This window comes from Solea solea, chromosome 18 (assembly GCF_958295425.1).
Source record: "Solea solea chromosome 18, fSolSol10.1, whole genome shotgun sequence".
NCBI classification, from domain to species: Eukaryota; Metazoa; Chordata; class Actinopteri; order Pleuronectiformes; family Soleidae; genus Solea; species Solea solea.
The window spans coordinates 5134325-5157563 of NC_081151.1; the positions used below are offsets into that span (position 1 = coordinate 5134325).

At 44.0% G+C, this 23239-nt stretch overlaps 1 protein-coding gene across 1 annotated transcript; it reads left to right on the forward strand.

The window, feature by feature from the left end:
• Window positions 1–13286: 13286 nt before the first annotated feature.
• On the forward strand, window positions 13287–21964 carry LOC131444875 (synapse differentiation-inducing gene protein 1-like). Its single transcript, XM_058615572.1, has 4 exons — window positions 13287–13745; window positions 15973–16451; window positions 21036–21173; window positions 21777–21964. Exons 2-4 carry the CDS (start codon window positions 16035–16037, stop codon window positions 21933–21935), a joined length of 714 nt encoding a protein of 237 aa, XP_058471555.1. The 5' UTR covers window positions 13287–13745; window positions 15973–16034; the 3' UTR covers window positions 21936–21964.
• Window positions 21965–23239: the final 1275 nt, after the last annotated feature.

Below are 23239 nucleotides of genomic sequence, written 5' to 3' on the forward strand. Positions count from 1 at the left end.
TGGGTCGTTTAAACACATATAATGAACGAAATACGGGACATGGCTCACAATGCTTACCTTGAGCCAAAATGGCGCCCGCACGGCCTACGCTGTAAAATTACGGCGTCCTGCGAGAAGGTTTTTCCTGCCACACAGATAATACAACAGCGACGCCTTGTGTTACAAATAGGTAACTGTCTTACATAAGCTTAAGCTAAGCATAACCTAACCTGACATTGCTGCTGGGTTTGTGTGTGGGTGCAGAAATAATTGTGACACAGTGTTTTTCTATCTGGTGTGTAAAGACAACACAACCTCTCGTCCTGTAGTAATGGCACAAGCTGACACTGTAAAGAATCACATACACAAACATACAGGAGGATAGAACCATTAAACAGAGCTTTATTTAGGTTATGCATAATATTATAATAATATATAATAATAACTGGAGAGAAATGGGAATACGGCGTGCAGTTACATGTTGTTCTGGTAATGTGAGATTTATGTTAATGCACAATTCGCCAGCGCAGCAGCCAGAATGATTTATGATTGATTTGCATTTCTCTGTTATTGCTTCTCAAGGTGAACTTTGGTGCAGCAGCAGCACCACAATGGTGGAGCAATCCGACAGCAGATCTAATTGCTAGAAATAAGTGCAGGATCCCATTTGAGCTGATATAAAGAGCAGACAGTTAGAGAGCCCGTGTCTCTGCTTCATGCTTTTATTAAGTGCATTTGAGTAGCCAAGAAGTTGAACATCATAATACGGCTTCCATAATCCCAGAATCGCGTCTGATGTAAAGTGATTCAACCACAGCCAAGAACTGAAGGCCGCGTGGCACCCCGGAGACACACACTGTAAAAAGCAGGAGAGAGAAAAGATTTATTGATATAAAAAAATAAAGCAGCGCTGGTGAGACTCTGCAGCGTTTGGAACATAAGAAAGAACCCGTCTGAAACAACACACTGCCAAGATCAGGAAAAAGTGAAGCAAAACAGTGATGCAGCAAAGGGACAGATACAGGGAGGAGAAGAAGAAGAAGAAGAAGAGGAGGAGGAAGTCGTGGGAGGAGAGTGAGTTTCACCCCTCACTGAGTATTCGGCAATGACGGTGAGTAACACAGAGCAAATCAAGTGCTTGTCTGTGTCTGAACCCTCAGAAATTCACTCTCTCCTGTTTCCACTGAGCAGTGCGAGCACAGTTGGACTCCGTGTTCCGCCAAACAGGAGCCACAGTCTCACAATACAGTCACATAAGAGACAGACTGTGCAGCACAGACGACTGGAGTCAGGAATTGACACCTTGAGAGGATTTCTTTGGACCTAATTTCTTGATTTTTGACACATTCCTGGAGTTTCCCGCCTCTTCGATCACCTGCACCTGCCCTAATAATTAAGTCACACAAGCTTTAGGGTGACGTGGCCTGTCTCACTGGTTCAGTGTGTCTTTGCGTTGCAAGTCTATAGATTTTCTGTTTCACTTCGCTGCCGAGCAAGACAAAGCACAAAAGCACAGAGAACATTAATGTCACATTAATTTCTCTTCTCACATTGCAGGACTTTGTTGTTCTTTCCTTGAGGCAAGACCTCTACAGCTGCTGTGCCTCATTTGCATACAGCAGCCAGCAGACAGTGCATTCTGCACAGTATTATCACCAAATAATCTGAGTTTGCTTCAGTGTGTGTGTGTGGCAGGAGTTTACATTTATACACGTGTACAGTGCCACGGCACAGAGAACGAGTCATATGCGGTTAGTGCTGTACATGTACTGTGTATGTACTGTATGTAAAAGTGAAAATACAAATGAGATGTAACACTATATCTGCTATCTATGGAGCATTAGGGCCACATATAATAACATGTCAGAATTCTGAGAGTAAAATCAGTGAGATTAAAGTCAGAATTCTGAGCATACAATCAGTGAGGTTAAAGTAAGTATTCTGAGAGTAAAATCACTTAGGTTAAAGTCAGAATTATGAGATTAAAGTCAGAATTATGAGATTAAAGTTAGAAATCTGAGAAAAAAAGTCTGAATTCTGACATTAAAGAATTCTGAGAATAAAGTCACAATTCTGAGATTAAAGAATTCTGAGAAAAAAAGTCTGAATTCTGAGATAAAAGAATTCTGAGATTAAAGTCAGAATGCATGCTGTTGTTTTTACATATGGCTCTAATACACCATTTCCAAACGTCTGATTTTCACATTTCCACCCAGGAACTGAACCTCGCTCTCAGTGACACCCCCCCCCCCCCCCCCCCCACACACACACACACGTTGATGCTTCAATCAAACCCAATCATGCTCAAATTTCAGGGACCATAGCTTTTGAAACACTATCGCTGTGCTGGAGTTGTGGTAATGTGTTAAATGGAGCTTCAGTTCGCCTCATCAGTGCATCTATAATGATAAGTTGCTCACTGTGGCGTGAAGACGGGGGACAGACTCGTCCATTCCCTCACACCATCAGCCTCCACACCTCTCCATCACGACCGGAGCTGTAATGAAGGACAGCAGCCTGTTCAACAACCATCTCGTCGACCTGCTCCCTCTGATGACCCTCGCTGTAAGGACATGTTCAGACGCCCTGCACTGGCTACCAAAAAAAAAAAAAAAATGCTTGAAGGATATGGTGACATATGTACCCGGCACATCACAACAGCACAGAATCATTGATATCACTTACTGCTCACAGGCGATACATCAGGTAAAGGTCAGGAGCAGAGCTGCTTCTATCACTCCTTTGCCTTTTCTACTCTGTATTCTCTTTGAAGGTCACATCCCCAGGATGAAAAGTAGAAATGAAGAGCCAAAGCACTGTAGCCATACCAATGCTGTTCATAGCACGGGCAGGATTACCTGCAGAAATACCTGCAGAGGAAGTTAGATTCTAGCTGTGAGGAAACATGAGAGATTCCTCTCTATACTTCAGACTTTATCCTTTAAACCCTTAGTGCTCATGCACGCACAGCACACTTCTGTGCTGCAGGTGCACCCAGGCTAATTTGCCGTGGGAATAATACACAACTCCTTATATGGACTTCTTGTTTGTGTGTGTGTGTGTTTATAGGTCACATATTCACTACTACTATGTTTAAACGTACAGTATATGCAGAGGATAAGAATCTGCAAAGAAAAGATAAAAAAACTGTCTCATTTTGTGACTTCTGCACAATTATTGCGACTTTATATCTATATCGCGACTAAAAATGCGATATAAAATGAATCGTAACTGTGACTCAACAACACGTAAGGAGACGAAGAAAAACATGCATTTTTTAAAGCTTGAATATGTGACCTATAAACACACATGCCCCCAGGATGTCCATATAAGGAGTTGTGTGTTATTCCCACAGCAAATGAGTGCACCTAATTACCCACGTGTTATGGCTTAATAAATAAAGAGGCTGGCTGATGAACGATGAACATTTTACATCCAAACATGGGAGTTTGGACTCCCTGTTGTCCTGTCCTTTGACTGAAGGATCGAACAACCAACACCACCAGCCTGTATGACCCCCGGTTTCTGTTGTGGACCACTATTTTGTCATTGTAATCTTCGAGGATCACCTCGCTGGATCACCTGGAGTCGGCAGTGCGATGGGCACAAGTTCATCTGGGTCAACTTGAGCGACGTGGAACACGTCACACCCCACTTCTCCACCATCTGTCAGCTGCCGGCCCACGGGGAGCAGCCAACTGTTCACGTTAATGGGATTTGACGCTTTTTCGTCCTTGTGATCTCCTTTTGTCAGAGACGCCGCTCATAGGGTCTGATCCTATACGAAGGTCCAGATAAAGGAACCACCATTCCCTGCACTCACCTGTGCCTCGCCGTCTGCACGAGCACAGGAAGAGGAACATATGATTCATATGAGTCGACAGCTCCAAACCCGTGTGGCCGCTGCTCTTCATTTATGCACCATTTCACCTGGGGAAACTGTCAGGAAACCTCAAGATCTCACGCATGGCGGTGAAATCAGAGAATAGCACGCTGCACAATCTGAGGGACGAACCACTAGCTGGATCTGGATGAAACTAATCCGGTGTGTACGGTCTCATCTGCAGTAGTTAATTTGTTGTTGCTTGGTGACATTTCATCAGCACAGTACATGAAGGGTGGCGCCGCTGCGGCTGAACTGTGTCGCAATTAGTTGCAAGGGAGTTTCTCACTTACAGGAGTGTGGTGAGGGGTGGACAGAGACAGAGACAGAGACAGAAAAGGGAGAGGACAGGTACAGAAATAAGAGAAATAATGAGCAAAAAGAGGGCCGAACAGCAGCAGCAGCAGCAGCCACTGCGGTCCAGAGTGTCAGTGGAAGAACTCCACAGCCACTGTTGGATCCTCACTTTAAAAATACATGTAGTGGATCATTGAAAAGCACTCAAATGCAGAAACTGACTCGCCCTTGCATCAACGCTGCTGTGCCGTGTTGAAAACGACACAGTATAGATCTGCTCTGTGGTTTAAATGTGCCCGTACATGAGTTTGCAACTGTGGATCCGTGCCATTTAGCAGCGTTTTAATTTAATTTTAATATTAGAACTCTCTGCCTCGCGCAGGATAATCACCTCAGCTCTGGATGTTTGCCCGAACCATCTGTGTCTCTGGGAAATACAGGAGCGGGATCAGCTGCGGCACTAACCCAGATAACGTATAATAATCAGCTCTACTTCTTCCTCTACCTCACACTTGGTAGCCATGGTTACCTTAGGCGTCACTTTGTCAAACCCATTTTAAGACGCCCGTTGTAAGAGAATAGCACACACACACACACACACAGGAAAGAAGCCGCTACTTTCAGTGACATGATGTCAACGGTGCCTTTAAAGCACACGCGGGGTAAATGTAGCACCGTGTACTTGAGTGACAATTAAATGTACAAACATAACATGGACCCAGATTCACAACCCGAGTTTGCTTGTTCTCCCCGTGTGTGTGTTTGTGTGTGTGGAGGGGTTAATTGAGCACTTTAAGTTGCTCCGCAGGTGTCGGCGTGAGGGTGAACGGTTGTTACTTTGCCTTCCCGCCCTGCGTCAGCTGGGACCGGGCTCCGGTGACCCCGCGACCCCTCGTGTGGAGGATAAAACGGTCGGCGGACGGATGGAAGGATGAGACATCGTCGACAGCATCCCCGTCACAGCCTCAGCTGGAGCGGGGGAGTCAAACTCGCGGCCCGCAGACTACATTGCGGCCTACCACTCAAAACTATATCAAGTTATAATGTGTTGACAAAAAGTCGACGTTAAAGTCACTTCCTTCAAAGAAAATAAAAGCCCTACTCTGCTTTTTACAGTGTTTCTGTTGAGTTTTATCAGTAAAAGATGTGAAAAAAATCAAAGAAAAAAAAAAAACTGGAGATAGAATGTGATTTACAAACACAGCAGCGATGGGTGAAACTGCCCTTTAACACAAAGGGAAATAAATATCTCACGCTGTTACTTTTATTGTTAATATGAGCGGTTTTGACTCCAATGAAGGGAACATCCCTGGGGTTTCCATGCTCTTGATCACAAACATCACGTATCTCTCTCATATTGCTCTTCATTGCTCGCACTCACGGTGGAAATCTACGCGGCTGTTTCTCAGTCACAGCTCAGTGTGGAAATAACAAGTCCACGTCTGACTCAAAGTCAAGTAGGGGGGTGGCAAAAAAAAAAAAAGGTCACTGTGAATTGGAATGAACGAGAAATTAAAAGGGACCTGATTAAATCTCACTCTATCCGAGCCATCACTCACACTTAATGAGCACTTCAATAAAATATAGATATGCCAATAAAATATGTATACTCGCTGCAGCCGGTCCCTGGTGTTAAAATGACTCGACTTTTTTCGACGTCCAGCATCTCTGCACTCACTGTTAGACTGACATGAAGCAACAGAGCTCTGCTCAGACGACACCGTGACCAAAAAAACACCACAAATGCTGCCTTTCGGATGAATTATGCATAGTAGCGAGGCATCTGTTATTCAGCCTAACAAGGGGGGAAAGCAATGTCAATTATAGTGCAAGACATCCAGAATTAGACCAGCTTATAGAGAGGCATAGAGCGCTCGTTCTCAAAATTCATGTTTTACCCCCCACATGTAGTTTCTCAGCAACTTTGCTCACTGTGTGTCACCAAACGGGAATATTTCCTGACATGGAATAAGGGGATAGCAGCTGATTTTCCTTCAGCGCTGCCTTTTCAGTGGATTGCTCTATTGCGGCCGACAGCTGTCTGAGGATAGATGACCGAATTAATGTGGCAGAGCAGAGCCTTGGATCTGCCGAGTGCTCAGACGGATGAGCGGTTACAGAAAATTCATTCTTTCTTCATGTTGGATCCTAATGATTGCTCCTCGTCTCTCAGGGGGTTACACACACACACACACACACACACGTGTGCCCATTGATTCTCCTAAAAGGCGGGCCAAGTCAACGCGTACACCCTGTGGAGCGTTCGTGTGCCGCAATTGACACAGAGACCATCAGGCCGTCATGGATTTCTGACGGTCCGTAATTGTGCCTGCTCTGGAAACGAGACTCTCTTTCTCCTCTGTGTCCATTAGAGGCTTTTGAAGACAAAAAAAAAAGGCAGGATGGAACAGATAAATAAGTAGCCTTAACCTTTGAGCACAAACACAGGAAACGCCTCCTCTTTTGTTGTTGTTGTCTCAGTTACAGCACAGAAAGTGGCTTTTAAATAACCGACCAACAGCAGCCCGATGAGACGGTGATAATAAACTCGGAGGAGAGGATAAGAGGAAAAACATTAACCTGAACGGCAGAGAGACACTTTATAGCGCATGCATAGATATCTTTTACGATTAATTATGTTTTCCAAACACATGACTATGGAGAGGATTATAATCTACAACAATCTGCGTGTATCAGTGCAAGAGAAAGTGTTCTATAGCAATAAAGTGTTTCTCATTTATAGCCTTGTTTCCACACAAAGGCATTTACACTTTCATAAATACAAGTAAAACGTGTCAGGTGTCGCAACAGGACTGAGGAGATAAGAGAGATAAAGCTTTAGTTAAGACAGAGCCGTCTTTAGAGTCGGCAGGAAATGTTGGAGATTGAATATTAGGGCACAAACTGGTAAAAAGGCCCTGTTTTATCCACTCGGATTATTCATTTCTTCATCGTTATCTTGTTCTTTCACTCACTCTTTGAGAGTTTTGGGTCAAGCTGATGGCTCACACGGGAAAAACACATTTCGTGTTCCCAGTAGCCACACAGCAGGTGGCCACCCAGACATTTGAAACGGTATAGATCAGTATCGGTATCATCATCACTGGACAGATAAAAATGGAAAGAGTCTGATACAGTCTGTTGTTTATTTCTTCTTTTTTGGGAGGGGAACAATATTTGTTACAGTAGTTGGAGAATTATGTCTCCAACTTTGAAGTGACTCAGCACAAATGTGTTCATAAATGGTCTAAAATGAAAAAGTATCGCAAGAAACTTAACCTTTAAACTGAGCATGTTTGTGTTCACTTGAAGTTGCAGCAACATTCACTCTTTTTTAACGCCTGGTTTGGTCTCCACTAAACCCCCGAGGGAAATATCTGGCTCCTTAAAAAGCTCCACTCTGTGAGTCTAGCAGGTGTGACCGTTGAATAAGTCTCCTCTTTATAGGTTTGTTACGACAGCGATGCCAGTCAGGGTTTGCAATCGCATGTCGATAACTGACGATGATATTCTGGACGTTTGGTCCGTGAAATGTCAGAACACGTTGATCGGTGTTTCTCAAACCTTGGAAATGCCGATGCTCTCAAATCAAATGTCTTTGTTCTGAAATGATTCAGTTTGGAGGATTTTTTTCTTTAAAGAAAGCAGAGAATGTTCACAACTCCAGTCGTTCTTTCACCGGTAGACTACATACACCTGTACATCACACTTCCCACAGGCCTGCCTCTGTAGTGCATTCTGAATCTTTATGAAAGAGGAACATAGTGTGCACTTTACTCATTTTCCTTGCAAATCTAAGTGCAATAAAAAAAATAAGCACTTTAGCTCAAGCGCTTAAGCACTTTTATGTTTTGGCCCCTGAAGCACTTTGAAACTTATGGTCCTGAGTTCCTGGTTTTGCCGCGCTGCATCACACATTTTTGATATTGTTAGTAGTCTGTCTGTCGGTCTGTCTGTACGTCTATCTATCCATTTATCCTTGTATCTATATATCTATCTATCTATGTATCCATCTATCTATCTATGGATCTATCCTTCTTTCTATATATCTATCCATCTATCCATCTATCCTTCTATCTATCTATCTATCTATCCTTCTTTCTATATATCTATCCATCTATCCTTGTAACTATGGATCTATCCATCTATCCTTGTATCTATCCATCCATCCATCTATCTGTGGTAAATATTGATATGGTGGCTTACATCCTGTGTCTGGCTCCTGTTTACGTGTGCGAGTCGGTGTCTCTGAGGTGGTGGGAGGGCATGCGGTGACAGGTGTAAACACCAGGTAACTGACATGATGCGAAGAGACACGGGGGCGATGAGTCACCTCGGTCCTCGGCGAGCTCCCTAAACCAGCAGCAGCAGCATCAGCAGCAGCAGCAGCAGCAGTGGTAGCAGCAGCAGCTCCCAAACGATTACCTATTAATAACCCTGCTGCAACACAGTCCCACAACTGCTGACAGACGGGTGGGGTGGGGTGAAATCTGGCTTCATCTGTTTTGCTCGGGAGCATAATGAAGACTAAACACCGACGCTCCGTTAATGGTCTTATAGGTTTAATGAACAGTGACAAAAAAAGTGCAAAGCTCCGGCAGACGCAGGGTTCCTGTGACGTGATCGGGGACAGCAGGTTCCCGGCGATGTCCAGAACTTTACGCAAACAAAAACATATGCCTGAATGTCGTGCCTGGCTGACTCATCTCCTCATACACCTGCGAACACACGCCACGGGATTAACAGCAAGCTGCGCGTTAGCACTAATAATCTTTTTAAATGGTTAAATTCTCCAAGGTGTCGTTGCTATTAAAACACAACAGTGTCAGTATCTAATCATAATTGTTTTGGTCTACAAATCAATATGTTCCAGGGTTTTTTTTTTTGTTGGTGGTTGTTTTTAGAGCTCAGGCCTCTGGAACCGCATCACTACATTAATGGGAATCCATCATATTAATGATCCTGGGGCCACTTCATTATTCACAGAGAAGCAGCTCAGCTGTCCAAATAAATTATCATTGGTCCTCCATTAATGGAAGTTTTCAAATCTTGCCACAGCGGATGCCATTAATCTGCACCCAGCTCCTTCTCTGGAGTGGAACGCTCGGCTCCTGTGACACCGCCAACAATCCTGCAAAGATGAGAAAGCTCCCCACTGTCCTCGTCCGCTTCCCCACAGTGGGAGGAAGTCCAATTTTGATTGACGTTAACTACTGCAGCTCCAGGCTGGATCTCTCCCAAGTTGCACACTTAGCATTTTATATTCACTGATAAATGGGATGTGTGCGTGCGTGTGTGTGTGTGTGTGTGCGCGCTCCCAAATGGAAGGTATGGCCACAAAGTGATACTCGGGTCTGGAGCGGTGGGTGACAGACTTCCGACCTTTCCCCGTCCTGATGGAGCACTTGCGACTAATTTGACACATATTGCATTTGTGCGTTGGATAATTGTGCGGCCGGGGCCTTCGGGACACCCCACACACACACATCCGTTTCCTGTGCACAGGTGGGCCCACTTCCAGACACTATTGTTAATATTCTGATTGACTGTTTGTCGAAGGACGCCGAAAAGTCACAGTTGTGTGCAACTTTAATGGAATTGCCTCGGAAAAACGTTGGCATTCGGCAGCGATTACGCATTTCATTATGACGACGGGTCAAACTCATTTTCATTTTCCACGGATGTAAGAGGCCTATAAATTAATTTTCCTTTATTGCCCGACATTGTCTGCTTTTTACTATTAGACCACAACGAACGCCTCCAGTGAAGTTCCGTCAGAACTAATTTCTGTGGGAGCCTGATAGCACGCAGCACAGTGTGGTAAACAAGATCTGCTTCATAAAACAGGCTTTTCTTGTGTTAGTCAGCTCTTAAGCTCAAATATAGCGTCTTTTGAGGAAATGAACCAGCGCCTGAAGTTGAACAGCTGGATCTGTTGTTTGTTTCCCCCAAAGTAACGCTCCATCTTCTTCCTCACCACCTCTAATGTTTCCTCCTCTCTGCCCATAACAGGACACGATACTGTTCGTCCACTTCTGTGGACTCTGCAGTTAGACGACTGTGCAGCAATGCCTCCAGGTCTGGATATCAGCTCCAGCCAAAATATTCCCCATATTATGTCGCACTTCCTCCTGCACCTGACCCTGGCGCTGCAGGGGGTTCAACTCCCACTGTTTTCCCCCAAGCTAACCTCTCAGGCCAAGGAGATGAGCTCCTAAAAGCACCTGATGTCTGCACCGACTACCAAATGTAATCAAAATGTACACAAATGTAATCTGAGCTAGACCTGCAAACACATTCACACCAGTGTTCAAACGCTTGTTAATACAAACATCTCATCGACAGTTGATGTTTATTATGGCAGCAACTCATTTCATCGCATTTAGGCAAGTAAGCATGGCCAAGATGGTGAAGTTCAAACTGAGCATCAGATTAGGGAAAAAGGGTGATTTGAGTGACGTTAAAGGTGACATCGAATGCTTGTATCGCACATAGATGTTAGTTATTGAGGTCTACTTACATATATTAACTTGTTTTCACGGTTAAAAACCTCCTACTCGCTGCAAACGAGTCGATCAAAATATCTCCTCACTGACGCTCTCGTCAGCCGCGCTGTTTCAGACCAAAACCACACCCCCAGAACGTGGACTGTGTTGTGATTGGCCAGCCAACGAGAGCTTTCCCACTGTCCTGTGATTGGCCAGGTACCTGGAAGTGATACACAGCTCCCCCTCTGGCACGGTGGATGCTCTGCATCTCAGCAGCTACAACGAGAGTAGTTCTTCTTCTTCTGCGGTTGAATGTACGCAACCGGATGTGCCCGGACTAGTGCCCGCACCAGGAGGCGCTACGGTGGTGAGAGGAGTGGTGGAGGTTTTCTGATGACATCATCAGCATAGGGAAGTGCCGATCCGTTTCGCAGAGCCCAGGAAAACAATAAAACCCTATTTTCTCAGCAGTGGCTGAACTGTTTGTTCTGAAACTTTAGGGTTTCATAAACGAGGTAATGACGCAGATACACACACATACACAGCGTTAATTGGAGCTTCCAGTCTATGTCGCCTTTAAAACCCTTTAACACCTAACCCTCAAAATTTCCGTAACCATAAAAGGGCCAGAAAAGTGCTTTTGCACAACGGTTGTGTAAGTACTGCAATGCATGATTCTGGTGGAGTGTTTCACAGGTTTACAGAGAGAAAATAAAATACACAGTGAACAGTTTCCAGGGTGAAAAATCCCTCGCTGATGTCAGAACGTGACAGTTTCTCAAAGGAGCCACTTATTACAATCAAGGTGAACAGACCAGGGACCATCTCTGAGCCACAGCAGCAGAGGACCACACTGGACGCCACTCCTGCCTATTTAACGAGGCATAAACTGGCCAGCGAGCGCACATCTCTCTGTACTGAGCTACACTCGTCACACGTTTGGATCTAATTGTGTATTTTCACTCGTTTCCATCAGTCCCACGAGCTGCTCCCGTGGTCAGAGGTGCTCCGCCGGCGTACGGTTTGTCCAAGTGTTTTAATCAAACAGGAAATAATGCAGCATGGCCACGTGGGAAAAGCCGCTTAAATCCCCCCCTCTTTCTCTGTAAAAGCTGTCTAGGCCAGATCAATTTAAGTGGTTTGATACTTTCTCTGCCAATCGGATTAGGCTGATTAATTCCCAAAAGTGTTTAAATGATTAAAGCTGGTTACGGGGGGCCTCGGGAAAGTTCACCGAGTTGGCCGCGATATGAAAGATGGGGTCGGGAGAGGTCAGTGGCATGAGGTAAATGCAAAAAAAAACCCAGTTTTCAGCTTCAATGGAGTACAATTAAAGCTGCACATTCACCTCTAATAATAATCTTCTTTTTGTTTTAAATCAGAACGTCCTGTGGGGGGAAATTTGACTAATAGTGCATCTGCTCTGTAGTGACACGGCGCCTAAATATAGAGTAGAAAATGGAGCAGAGGAAAAGGGCACAGTGAGGACCATAAATATTCACATTCCATCCACTGAAGGCGAGCAAACGTTTGGTCCAAGGAGAAATCTTCTCTTTTCATAAAGTCAGACTTTAGACGCAAATGTTCCGGAGCCATCTTTCGGACAAGGATCCTCTTTAGAAAGTGCTGCTGCTATGAAGGATGATGAGGGATAAAAGAGGGAGAGTAAGAAAGAGGAGTGATGGCTAAACGGTTGCAGCCCTCCACCACCACCACCCCTCTTCCAATATAGTCGTCCCCTGAGGGAGTGGTATCCATCACAGAGACGGCACAGGGCTGTTATGCCACGTTGACTCGTGCATGTGAACACAAGGTGACTCCAGAAGAGACACAGCTCTTGTGTGACCGCTCTTATGAATGCAGCCCCATGTTTCTCCCATAAAGTGTCCATCAGCACCTTAATGCATCTCCCGGAGAAAGTGACAGGACCTGGACTCGCACATTATTAACTCCAGACATTTTTATGAGTCTGTGGAACCGAGTGCTCCCCCTGAATAAGATATGTTTCCAACGTTCGGCGGCTGTAGAGCAGTCTTTTTAGCTGATGAGAAATGTTTCTTTCAAATACAAAACATCAAACTGTGCCTCTGTAAATATCGGAAGTTGTGTCATTTTTATTCTCCAGAGGGATCTAAATAAAGTGGGTTTAATTCCTACTGTGTGGAATCCATTATGACCCCCCCCCCCTTCTTAAATGGGGAATGACATTTATATTAATGCTATGTAAACATTGATAAATTGTGGCATGGAATCATGAGCAGATTTGCAGAGTGGGATTAAAGGCACCACCAAATTGGCAGGCTCGTGATAAATGCACGGCGGTATCTGTTAAATATTAATCAAATATAAATGTGCAATGAATTTAAGAGTGGCTTGTTCCTGTGCTATATTTAGTCAGTTCACAGGCACATTATAGGTTCCAAGAAATGAAGTATACTTAGTATAGAAGTGGCCCCACCATAAAATATCAACAGTGGTCAACGGTGTCAATCTCAAATCTCCAAAACAACATAAAAACAATGAAATTCAATTTTTAAATGTGTTTTCTACATTTATTGGAGGGGAATATCGAGTCATAGGACACTTACTCAAATGTGCACACGCATGTCAAGAGTGTGCTTCATGTGGGATGGAACGAGGTAAGACAGCACCGCTGGTGGCGCCAGCACATGACGATGGTGAGACGCTGGGAAAGACGCGTGAGCAGGTGGAGCGGAGCAGAGTTTTTTGGAAATGTCAGATGTTTGCTCGGTAATGGAGTTTACAGCGCGCATCACACAGCCAATCCCCGCCCGAGTCGTTCGGAGGAGCCGGAGCTCAGTGTGATCCTGTGCGTAAAATCTACCTGTCAGACGCAGCGGCGGTGCCACAGCAGCAGCAGCACCACCACCAGCATCAGCAGCAGCGGCAGCAGCAGCCAGAGCTCACTCCTCTCCTCCACACCCGGAAAAGCTGCCATCTAAACGGACTACGCTGCGTGTGCGTGTGATACAAAGTGATAATGTGAAGTGGAATTCTGTGGGTTCGTCCCTCTCCGTCGACTCAGCTGCGCCAAGGAACGATGCTGAACAAACCTGCGGGGGAATTTTCTACTTCAGGTAAGATCAATTTCATACGAGTGAGTGGCTATATATATATATATATATATAAATGCTGAGATTATACACAGATCTTTGATGCACACGATCAAAAAATCTCTCATTGTAACATGTGCAATTTATATATGAAATACAAATGTCTCCTGTAATTATTTATAATAATGAAATACCTTTATGCGCATTATGCATCCCAACCCCAACCCCTAACACCAAGTCTTATAACAGCAGAGAGCCCTCTGAAGTTGTGAGGACATGTCCTCACAGTGTCAAATGTCCTCACAGCAGTGGTTTAGAACCAAAAAAATGTGTCCTAATAGAGACACACACACACAGAGAGAGGGAGAGAAAAAGAGAGTGGGAAGCTGTTGTAAACAGACATAAACAGACAGGAGAAGGCAGTGAGACAGAGGCTGCTCCTGTTCATTAATAATAGTAAGAGTTAAAGCACACACTGGCATGTGCTAAGTGCACACCTTCCTTGTGTCAGATTAATTATTTGTGGGGACGGGACGTGTTTTCTGTTGTTTAATGCACTGTGTAATGGAATTCTCTGTTATTCAGTGAGTGGCTCAGCATCAGAGGCATGTGAGAGAGGAGACACAGGGCTGAGGATGACAGTAAGCATGAGTGACTCTCTCTCTGTGTGTGTGTAGCTTTGTGGGGACCAAAGGACATAAACCACAGGAAGCAAGAACATTTTGTGAAAGTAATATTTTGGATGGTCAGTGCATTTAAAGGGCTTTTTGGTTTTTGGGGTTAGGGTTAGTGACTATATACTTGTATTTATCACCTCTGTAGGACCTTTTTTGACACAACCACTGACCCTTATAAGGACCAGTAGTCCATATGCGGACCAAAACCCAGTGCTAATGAGGCAACCTTAATTTCTGAGGCTATTGTAATTGTGGTTAAGTTAAGGTTAGGGGAATGCATAGTTTAGGAATGGGAGTGCCTGTAGAAGAGCTGTACTAATGTGCGTGTGACTCATCTTTGAGTCTCTTGGTGTCAAAGGTTTCCTGTAAATCTGCATGAACATTTCTGAGGTTTAGGGAAAAGGATATACAGGCAACTCGGTGCAAACCAAGAACAAGATTTGTTGAGACATTGATAGAAATTGTGAGGCAGTAGTTTGTAATGTAGCACCCAATCTGTGGGAAATCATTAAATCCATGTCTTGTGCATTTTCCTGCCCAAGTTCCAATTTCCACAACAGGAATTTTATTGAAAAAACACGCCGTTACTCTACTTGATACAATATATTACACAGATGCTACAGGTTCCATTTCAGGTCTAGACATTGGAATAACAAAAATATAATAGGAAATAGGAATAAGAATCTAATAAAAGGCCAGATTTAAATTCACCGACGGCCAAGAAGGACTGACATCAAGTCACTTTATTTTACACACATTGGTCCATATCCATGTAAAAATGAATAAAATAGATCAGTGACTACAGCACAAAAACTCTTCCAGTGTTTTAAGAATACAATATTATAGAGGGAAAGAGAAAACCAACAGTTCACACACGATGAGCAAGCACTTGGCATCAGTGGAAGGGAGAAAAAAAAACCTCCCTTTTAACAGAAAATCTCTGGCAGAACCAGGAGAAAATGGAGGAGAGAGGAGAGGTGGGTTAAGAAAGGGGCGAAAGAATAGGACGAGGGGATTAGAGACAGAAGAACGTTTCTCTTTCTCAAATTTCTCAGATCTGTCAGCCTGTAATTGGTGGATTTGTTGCCTCAGCAACTGCCTCTCCTTACAGCACCACGGTGTATCTTTTACATAAACCGCTCATTTTATAACTCATCTTCCACTTTGTTTGTCCCGCTCTCCAGTTTGCATTTTAAAAGACACTGTGGAGGAGTCAAGGAGCCCAGTCCACCGACGATTCAGACTAATCAGTATGCAGCGTGAAACGCAGCAGCACCTGCCACACTTTCCGCCGTTTTTTAATATCAGCAGCTGTGACGAGTGGTGGATATGTTTATACGAGTCTGTGGGTGTGAAGCGCAACAGTTGAACATCCAGCAGATGGTGATTTTAGGGCCCAGACTGGTGAGAGTTTGCAGAAGGAAAGCTGCTAGGAACATTTCACATTGCACTAAATTCATCTTCAAGAGACTGGATCAGACTGGACTGGATCGCTTCATTGCAATTTATGTTTAATTGTCTTTTCCCCAAGTTTGTGCCAAGACTGATCTGGACTTTGTTCTCTCTCATAAAAGGTTTTTCCAGCTGCCAAATCCTCCGTCCTCTGACCCACTAGACGTGTGAACCTGCCACCATCATGGAGAGCCTCAGTGAGCTCCAGAACCCCCTGCTAGACAAGACCAGTAAACATGTGGTCCACAGCGACTACCAGGGTTACCAGTGTGACTACCCGAGCCAGCCCTACCAGGAAAGCCTGATCGGCTACTACTACACGGGGACTAACGGCAAACACAAGACTCCGCAGTTCCTGGACGCGACGTCCCTGCATCTCGCCGTGGAGGCGTTCTACAGGCCCAACTTCATCCTGTACAAAGACGACGTGAGTCTCCACAGCAAGGACTCCAAGAGCGAGAGCTTTGAGACCACGTTCACCGAGAGCAAGGACGCGGCGTCGGACGGAGCGCTGACGGAAAGCAGTGCGCAAGGAGAGAAGGACGTGAAGATCCAGACGGTGTCGTACGAGGTGGAGGACGAGCAGGGACCCGAGTATGAGGTTAGAGGTCATTCAAGAGCGTAGAGTGTCATATAATGTCATATTATGGAGTTCTGGCATAGACTTTATAGAGACTTTATGTTGTAAATGAACTCGATCTTGATTAGCACGGTCAGTTTTTGAAACCAGAGATTCATCTGGCTGTCAGTGACACTGGCAGCCACTCATACCGTATCTGCCACGCCTTATTGTCTATTTACCTCTAAATGTGAACAGAATCTACAAAGCCCACATCATGGTCTAGTGAAGACGAGGTGACAGCTGCCACTTCTATCATACTTCCTAGGTTTCATCCATTTTTTATCATGTTTTATTTGAGTTCCAGACACCTGATATACCAGGTCTCTGCAGGCACCTTATATTTGAGCTGTCGTCATGGTGACGCACTTTGCAGAAAATAGCCATACTTCAAGTTCCTCCACTCCTGCGACAGACTTACTACAACTGTACACATTTTTGATGCAAGTGAGAGCCATTTGACAGTGTTTAAGTCATTAGAAATATTAGGCTGTAATAAAGGCCGTGTCATTACTGTGTCAAGGCCACCTTTTTGCAGAAAGTGATGCCGTGATTCATTCCCATTTCCCGCTCTGTTCTTTAAATTGTCAATGTGTCGGCGTCTCTAAAGAAATCTACTGCGGCGGTAATTGTGCGCTTTTGTTTCCTAATTATGCTCTACGACAATCCGATTTGATCTTTTACCAGCTGTTTTGTCTCCAGGGTTCTCTCTGTCTTTGAAGAAACCACAACACCAAAATAAAGGCCGTTCCGAAGTGTTAAAAATCTAATTTCACCCAGTCACAAGCGTGAGACACCCAGGGCTCTGAGTTGGCAGAGGAAAAAGTACAGCACCCTAACTGGGCTGATGATTGCACCAGGACTTGTCACTCGGAGGCCTGGCAGATAGATAGAGACACGGCAGCGGCTGCTATTAACGCCGCGCTTTGAGGGCATTAAGCAGGATTGTGCTGATACTTGGCGGCTGGATCAGGTGAGCCCGGAGCGCAAGTTATTCCATGTCCAATCCAAAAGAGCATATTAATCTGATAAAGAGTGCTCCGATGAAAGTTGGGCTTCCAGCGGGAATATGAGACCTTTTCTCCTCAGCACCGGCGTTTCCTTACTTCTCCCTCCCCGTGCATTCACGTGTGCACGCTTGTGTGTCTGTGCATGAGTCAGCAACGCCATTCATGTCCTTTTGTTCATAAGAAAAAAAGCCACATTATACATTAATTCAAGAGAGGATATTTTCCCTGAGACTTGGGTAAGGAGCACCAGACGTGTGTTGATGCTTCGCTGCTTTCTGTGGTGTAAAAATAAGACATATTGCACTTTGAAGGCTACGGGGATTTGAAATAAAAAAAAAAGGGAACAAAGCAGAGTTTGCAGCTTCTAAAAATCCAATCTCAAGCAGTGTTTTTTTTTTTTGTCTGGTGTTTACAGAGTTTCCCATTGAGTTACAGTTGCATATTGTAATAGATGGGTGTTGTCATGCTCCTTAATGGTCCAGTGTGTTATATTAAGAGGGGTTTGTCGGCAGATACTTTATGTGTGTGATTATTTTATCCTTTTAAAATAAAAATCACTTTTTTTTGTGGTCTAGTTAGGGCTCAGCTGTAATTCTAATACAATATTTATTGTAATATACATACTTTTTTTAACATTCTGCCACATATTTGTTAGCGTTTGTTATTTCAAAACCAAAATGTACAGGTTTCTTCAACTGTTACACATTTACCTGATATTTTATCGCCAAAGACAAGGGCCATCTTGCACCACCATGTTTCTACAGAAGCCCAAATGGACAAACAAATCTATAGCTGCCCCTTTTTCTTACTATGCAAAGAAAGAAGGACATTTTCTTTTAGTTTAATTGCATGTTTTAACAGGTTTTTGACCAGTGGGAATGTGTTTAATCAGCATCCAATCCCAGGTTACATGACTCTGTCTGCAATGAACGTGGGGTTTTTTATTGATTTGGGCTGTGATCGGCATTACTGGGAATGCAAGACAGAGGTTTCTGTGTCACATTGTGTGCAATTCTAAAGACGTGACACGTGCCCAGTATTCTTATTTCATCTTACTGCAGAAGAATGGAGGACTGAAGTAAAAGATACAAAAGAGTAAAGATAGTAAGCTCTCCATTGTGTTGTTGTTTTCTTCTTCCTCTGAGTCAGTTTTTTCCAGTGTATTTGTGACGCACATGGGTAAATCAGGGGTGGAAAAAAAACACACCATATGGTAACGGATCAACCACTGGTAATAGGAATGGAGTTAAGACTTCTTTAATGGGTTCACTGGGTTAAAAACTGCAACCCATATCCTCTCTATACATGTCATCTGAGCTGTATTTGTAGTATTAACCTAGTTATAGAAAAACCTATGTAACTTTACAAAAAACAACAACATCTTGTTAGTTTGTGTCAGCTTGACATCTGTGTGGCAGGTAACAAAATAACCTGAACATGTGGATGATGCCACACGTGTTTGTCCCTCTGCCACTGTCTCTGTGTGCTCTGCTGCTGAGTCCAGACCATAATATAACGAGGGCCCGGAGAGAGCAGTGACAAGGTCGTTAAGGGCACCGTGCCCCAGTGAAGCCCCGTCACTTAAACTGGCATCACACCAGGCTGAGAGTGTGTCCCCAGCTGGTTCGAGTGGATGTCAGACACTCAGTATAGGACTGAATGCTGCAGTCACTCTGGACTATTATCAGCTCTTTCTGCAAAGATAAAAGGAGATTATTGTTGTTTGTGCCCAATGGTTTATTCATGGCCTGTCAGATTATGTGGTTACGACCAGCTGCTGTTTTCATGATCACACCACTGGCTGTCCAGGTGGACAATGCTCATAAAGCTTCCCAGCACACATTGAAACAGTTTGGATCGTATATAGCACTTCTTTTTATCTCCCTCCTACATCTAAATAAGATTTATTCACTAAATGGCCAGAGATATTTATACCAGACCCTGTGGTTCAGTAAGTGCCGACCAGATTAGAGGCTGAAAAGAGAACATTATCCAAAATATGCTTAAAAGTGAGGGTGCCAGTGCACAGGCACAGCGTCGTTCTTGTTTGTCCGCTTTCCTGGCGGTTCTTTAATTACCTCTAAAATGGTCGGTTCACTTCCTGGCTATTGATTTCTGTTCTGTGCCTTCTTCCTTTTCCCTGCTTTGATTGATCCCCGGAGGCAGCAGAGACTAACAAATGAAACTTGCTCCTTATGAGAGCTATTCATTTAGACAAACACCACGTCCGTCTCTGGGACAGCATCCTCGTAAAGGTCAGCCACGCAGGGACATCGCTGTCCTAAACTCAGGCGGGGATGTACTGTATGTCGTCTGAGTGCCATTGGAATGTATGATTTATGAGTCTGAAAATTATAATCTTAAGGAGATTGTAGAGATATAGATATATGGGGAAAACGTTTCTTCTGTATACTGTAACTGTTTGGGCTGTACATGATCACAAGATAGTTTTATCTTTATTTATCTGACATTGTATTGCAATAATTATAGATACTGACTGATTTTTTCATCACAGTAATGTATTTTGGCCATAATTGTGCAGCCTTAATCTTGCTCTTTTTTATTTTTATTTGTATAGCGCCAAATCACAACATACGTTATCTCAAGGCACATAACATACAGTAGTGTGGCAGAAACCTCACTATATTACAAGTATTTTTTTTTTTCCACTAGGAGAAAGAAATCACTGGCTGAACCAGACTTAAGATGCGCAGCCATATGCCTGGATCAGTTGGACCAAAATAAAAATAAAGGAGTGGGGTAGACACTGGAGGTGAGAGACCAGGATTAGATCTAAGTACAGTCAGCGTAGTTCCAAATCTGACATGATATTTTTACAGTATTACAATGTCATTTATATAAATAGTAGCATGAATGGTTGCAAAAAAATCATAGCACAATCACAATAATGGCACGACTACTAATACTAAAAAAAATACCAATAGCATAATCACAACTGGATCTGGATCCCGCAGCCCTGGAGTCACAAAGCAGCACAAGAACAAGGATAGTGTCATATTCATTAATGTCATATTCAGCATCAACAAACAAAGAAAGTTGTCAAAACAGAGCAAATGAGGAGCGTGAGTCCTGAGAATACAAGACTGGGGGAGCCAGATGGATGCCCAGTTTCTCATCAGGTGAATTGAGTCGCCATGGTTTAGATTCTCTCTCTCGCTCTTGCTCCAGAGGCAATTTAGCACAGAAATGTCACTGTCCTCTTGCCATTTCTCTATCACCTAGCAATGATGGAACAATCTGTTAATCCCGCGTTATCTGTCAAGCCCTTCATGGGTATTGACAGAGGCACAAAATCCTCTCTGGCTGGCTGAGCTCACCGTGTCGCGGGTGGTTGCAGAACAAGGGCAAATACAGTGGACTGGGTTGGGTGGGGGTTGGGAACGATGGGCCAATTAGAATCACCGCACTCACCTTTGGTCCCATTTTAAAAAAAAAAGGTGTAATTTTGTCTCTCTACGTGTATTCATAATGCAGACTAAGTAATCAATTCCCTTTCAGACGTTTAATTATTCTTTATCAACCCACTGTCTTTCAGAGCGACAGCTCCAGTGACAGCGAGAGCGAGGACAACTTCATCGTGCTGCCCCCCCGGGACTACCTGGGCCTCGCCATCTTCTCCATGCTCTGCTGCTTCTGGCCCTTGGGCATCGTTGCCTTTTACTTCTCTCACAAGGTAAAGGCCCAGGGACTGAGTCACGCCTGTCATTAACTCCAATTAGACGGTGTTCTGTTTAAGGGCAGCGAGCACAAGCACTCACACACACACACACACACTGTAGCCTATGATTTCTCCACAGCAGTGACCCTCCCCACAATTGTTTCAGATGAACCCACTTGTCAGTCTTCTTCATTCATGTTTAGGTTTGCAGTAGACGCTGCAATTACAATATTTTTTCAATTCATAGCAAACAGAGTCTCTTTTTTATAATAATTTTACTCGAGCAGCATCTTAGGTTCTAGACAAAAACCAGAATATATTATTGTGTTTACAGTATCGCCCACAACAACAGCAGAGACAATTACACCGAAACAGAAAAATAATCCGTCAGAGGAATAAATAGAGGCCAGGCTCAATTTTTGATAGGAAACCAAAACACCAAAACAACACATCTGTCACTGTCAGACACATAATGACCTAATTGGCCCGGTAACTAATGGCTACCTAACAGCATTTCTTGTTTTCCTCTCTTTTAACTGAGGCTTAACACCTACTCGTACGCTCTGTGCTGATGAGTAACACGCCGGCTCATTTCCCTCTCTGCTTTTGTTTTGTCAGACTGGCAAGGCCATCGCTAAAGGAGACTTCTCCAGAGCGGGGATGACCTCCAGAAGAGCCGTGTTCCTGGCTGCTCTTTCCATTACCATCGGAACGGGGATGTATGTGGGGGTGGTAGTGGCTCTCATCGCCTACCTGTCCAAGCCTGGACGTGTATAACATTGGATCCAGTTTGCTTGAGGAGAGGGGGGGGGGGAGCAAGAGAAGGGAGAGGAGGCAGGAGAGAGAAAAGTGGGTTGGACAGATTTCTGAAGCCTTGCTTCCGTTGCTGCCAGCTGTCCACGGCAAGAAGCTACACCAAGAGAAATTACTAAAGCATAGAGTGTGGATGGAGTATTACCTGGTCTGCATATTGATCCAGACTCAATCTTTATTTGTGGGATGCAATAAGGTTTTCCACCACCACCATCACAAGAAAGGAAGACAAATCCACTACTGAGAACTCCTCTGCAAAGACTGTTCTATGTTTTCAGAAGAAAAACGGAGCTAATAACAGTAACAAACTACCTACAGTACCTTTGACCACATTAATCATTTACAGCATTTTATTTTATTTCACCCTTACAATAGATATACTCTTTGTCGACACTATTACAGTTTGTGTGCCGTCCACTTAAATGAATTTCTGTAAAAAAAACAAGAAAAACAAAACTGTCTGCCACTGGCTTTTTATGTTTGTTTGTTCAAGGAGTTTATCTGTAATCGATCCGAGTGGAAAAACAACGGGGAGGTGGACCTTTAACAAAAGGTGATTGTCAGAGTGTGCACACAAGCGGAGTAGTGGTCAAGAGGGTGCGCTGTGTTTATGCTGTTACTGTAAATGTAGTCAATAAATACATTTGGCATGAATAATCTGTTATCAGGGTTCTGGTACCTCTTATCCACCGTGTCCTTACACGATTTATCCGTAGGGCAGTGAGGTGTTTGTACTCCAGCGATGCAGATGCCACGTGTATGAATATGAGAACGTTGGACACGTTCGGTCAGGTTGGTCCAACCCTCCGTCTGACCTCTGCTATTTCTACTTGAGATACAAGATCTCTTCTTCCAGGAAGGTCCTGGTCAAGATAGCGGCATAAATGGTACAAACAGTTCCAGAGACAAGACAATTTCCGATATATAAAACTCACAAGAGAATATAAAAGTTAAGGAAGTAATTAAATTGCCAGATCAAAGATATTTAAAAGATTATCAGATACATTAATTTCATGGGATACATGGGATGTTATATAGTACTACTATATAGTGTGCATGGATTTTCTCTGGGTTCTCCGGTTTCCTCCCACAGTCCAAAAACATGCAATTAGGTAAATTGGACACTCCAAATTGACTGTAGGTGTGAGTGTGAATGGATGTTTGTCTCTATGTGGCCAGGTGTGACCCCGCCTATCGCCCTATGTCAGCTGAGATTGGCACTAGCGCCCCTCGTGTGGAGGATAAAGCGGTAGAAAATGGATGAATGG

Coding starts and splice junctions, on each gene's coding strand:
- LOC131444875 (XM_058615572.1), top strand. CDS start 16,035: ATGGAGAGCCTCAGTGAGCTCCAGAACCCCCTGCTAGACAAGACCAGT. Junction 16,452..21,035: donor AGCAGGGACCCGAGTATGAG/GTTAGAGGTCAT, acceptor ACTGTCTTTCAG/AGCGACAGCTCCAGTGACAG. Junction 21,174..21,776: donor CCTTTTACTTCTCTCACAAG/GTAAAGGCCCAG, acceptor TTGTTTTGTCAG/ACTGGCAAGGCCATCGCTAA.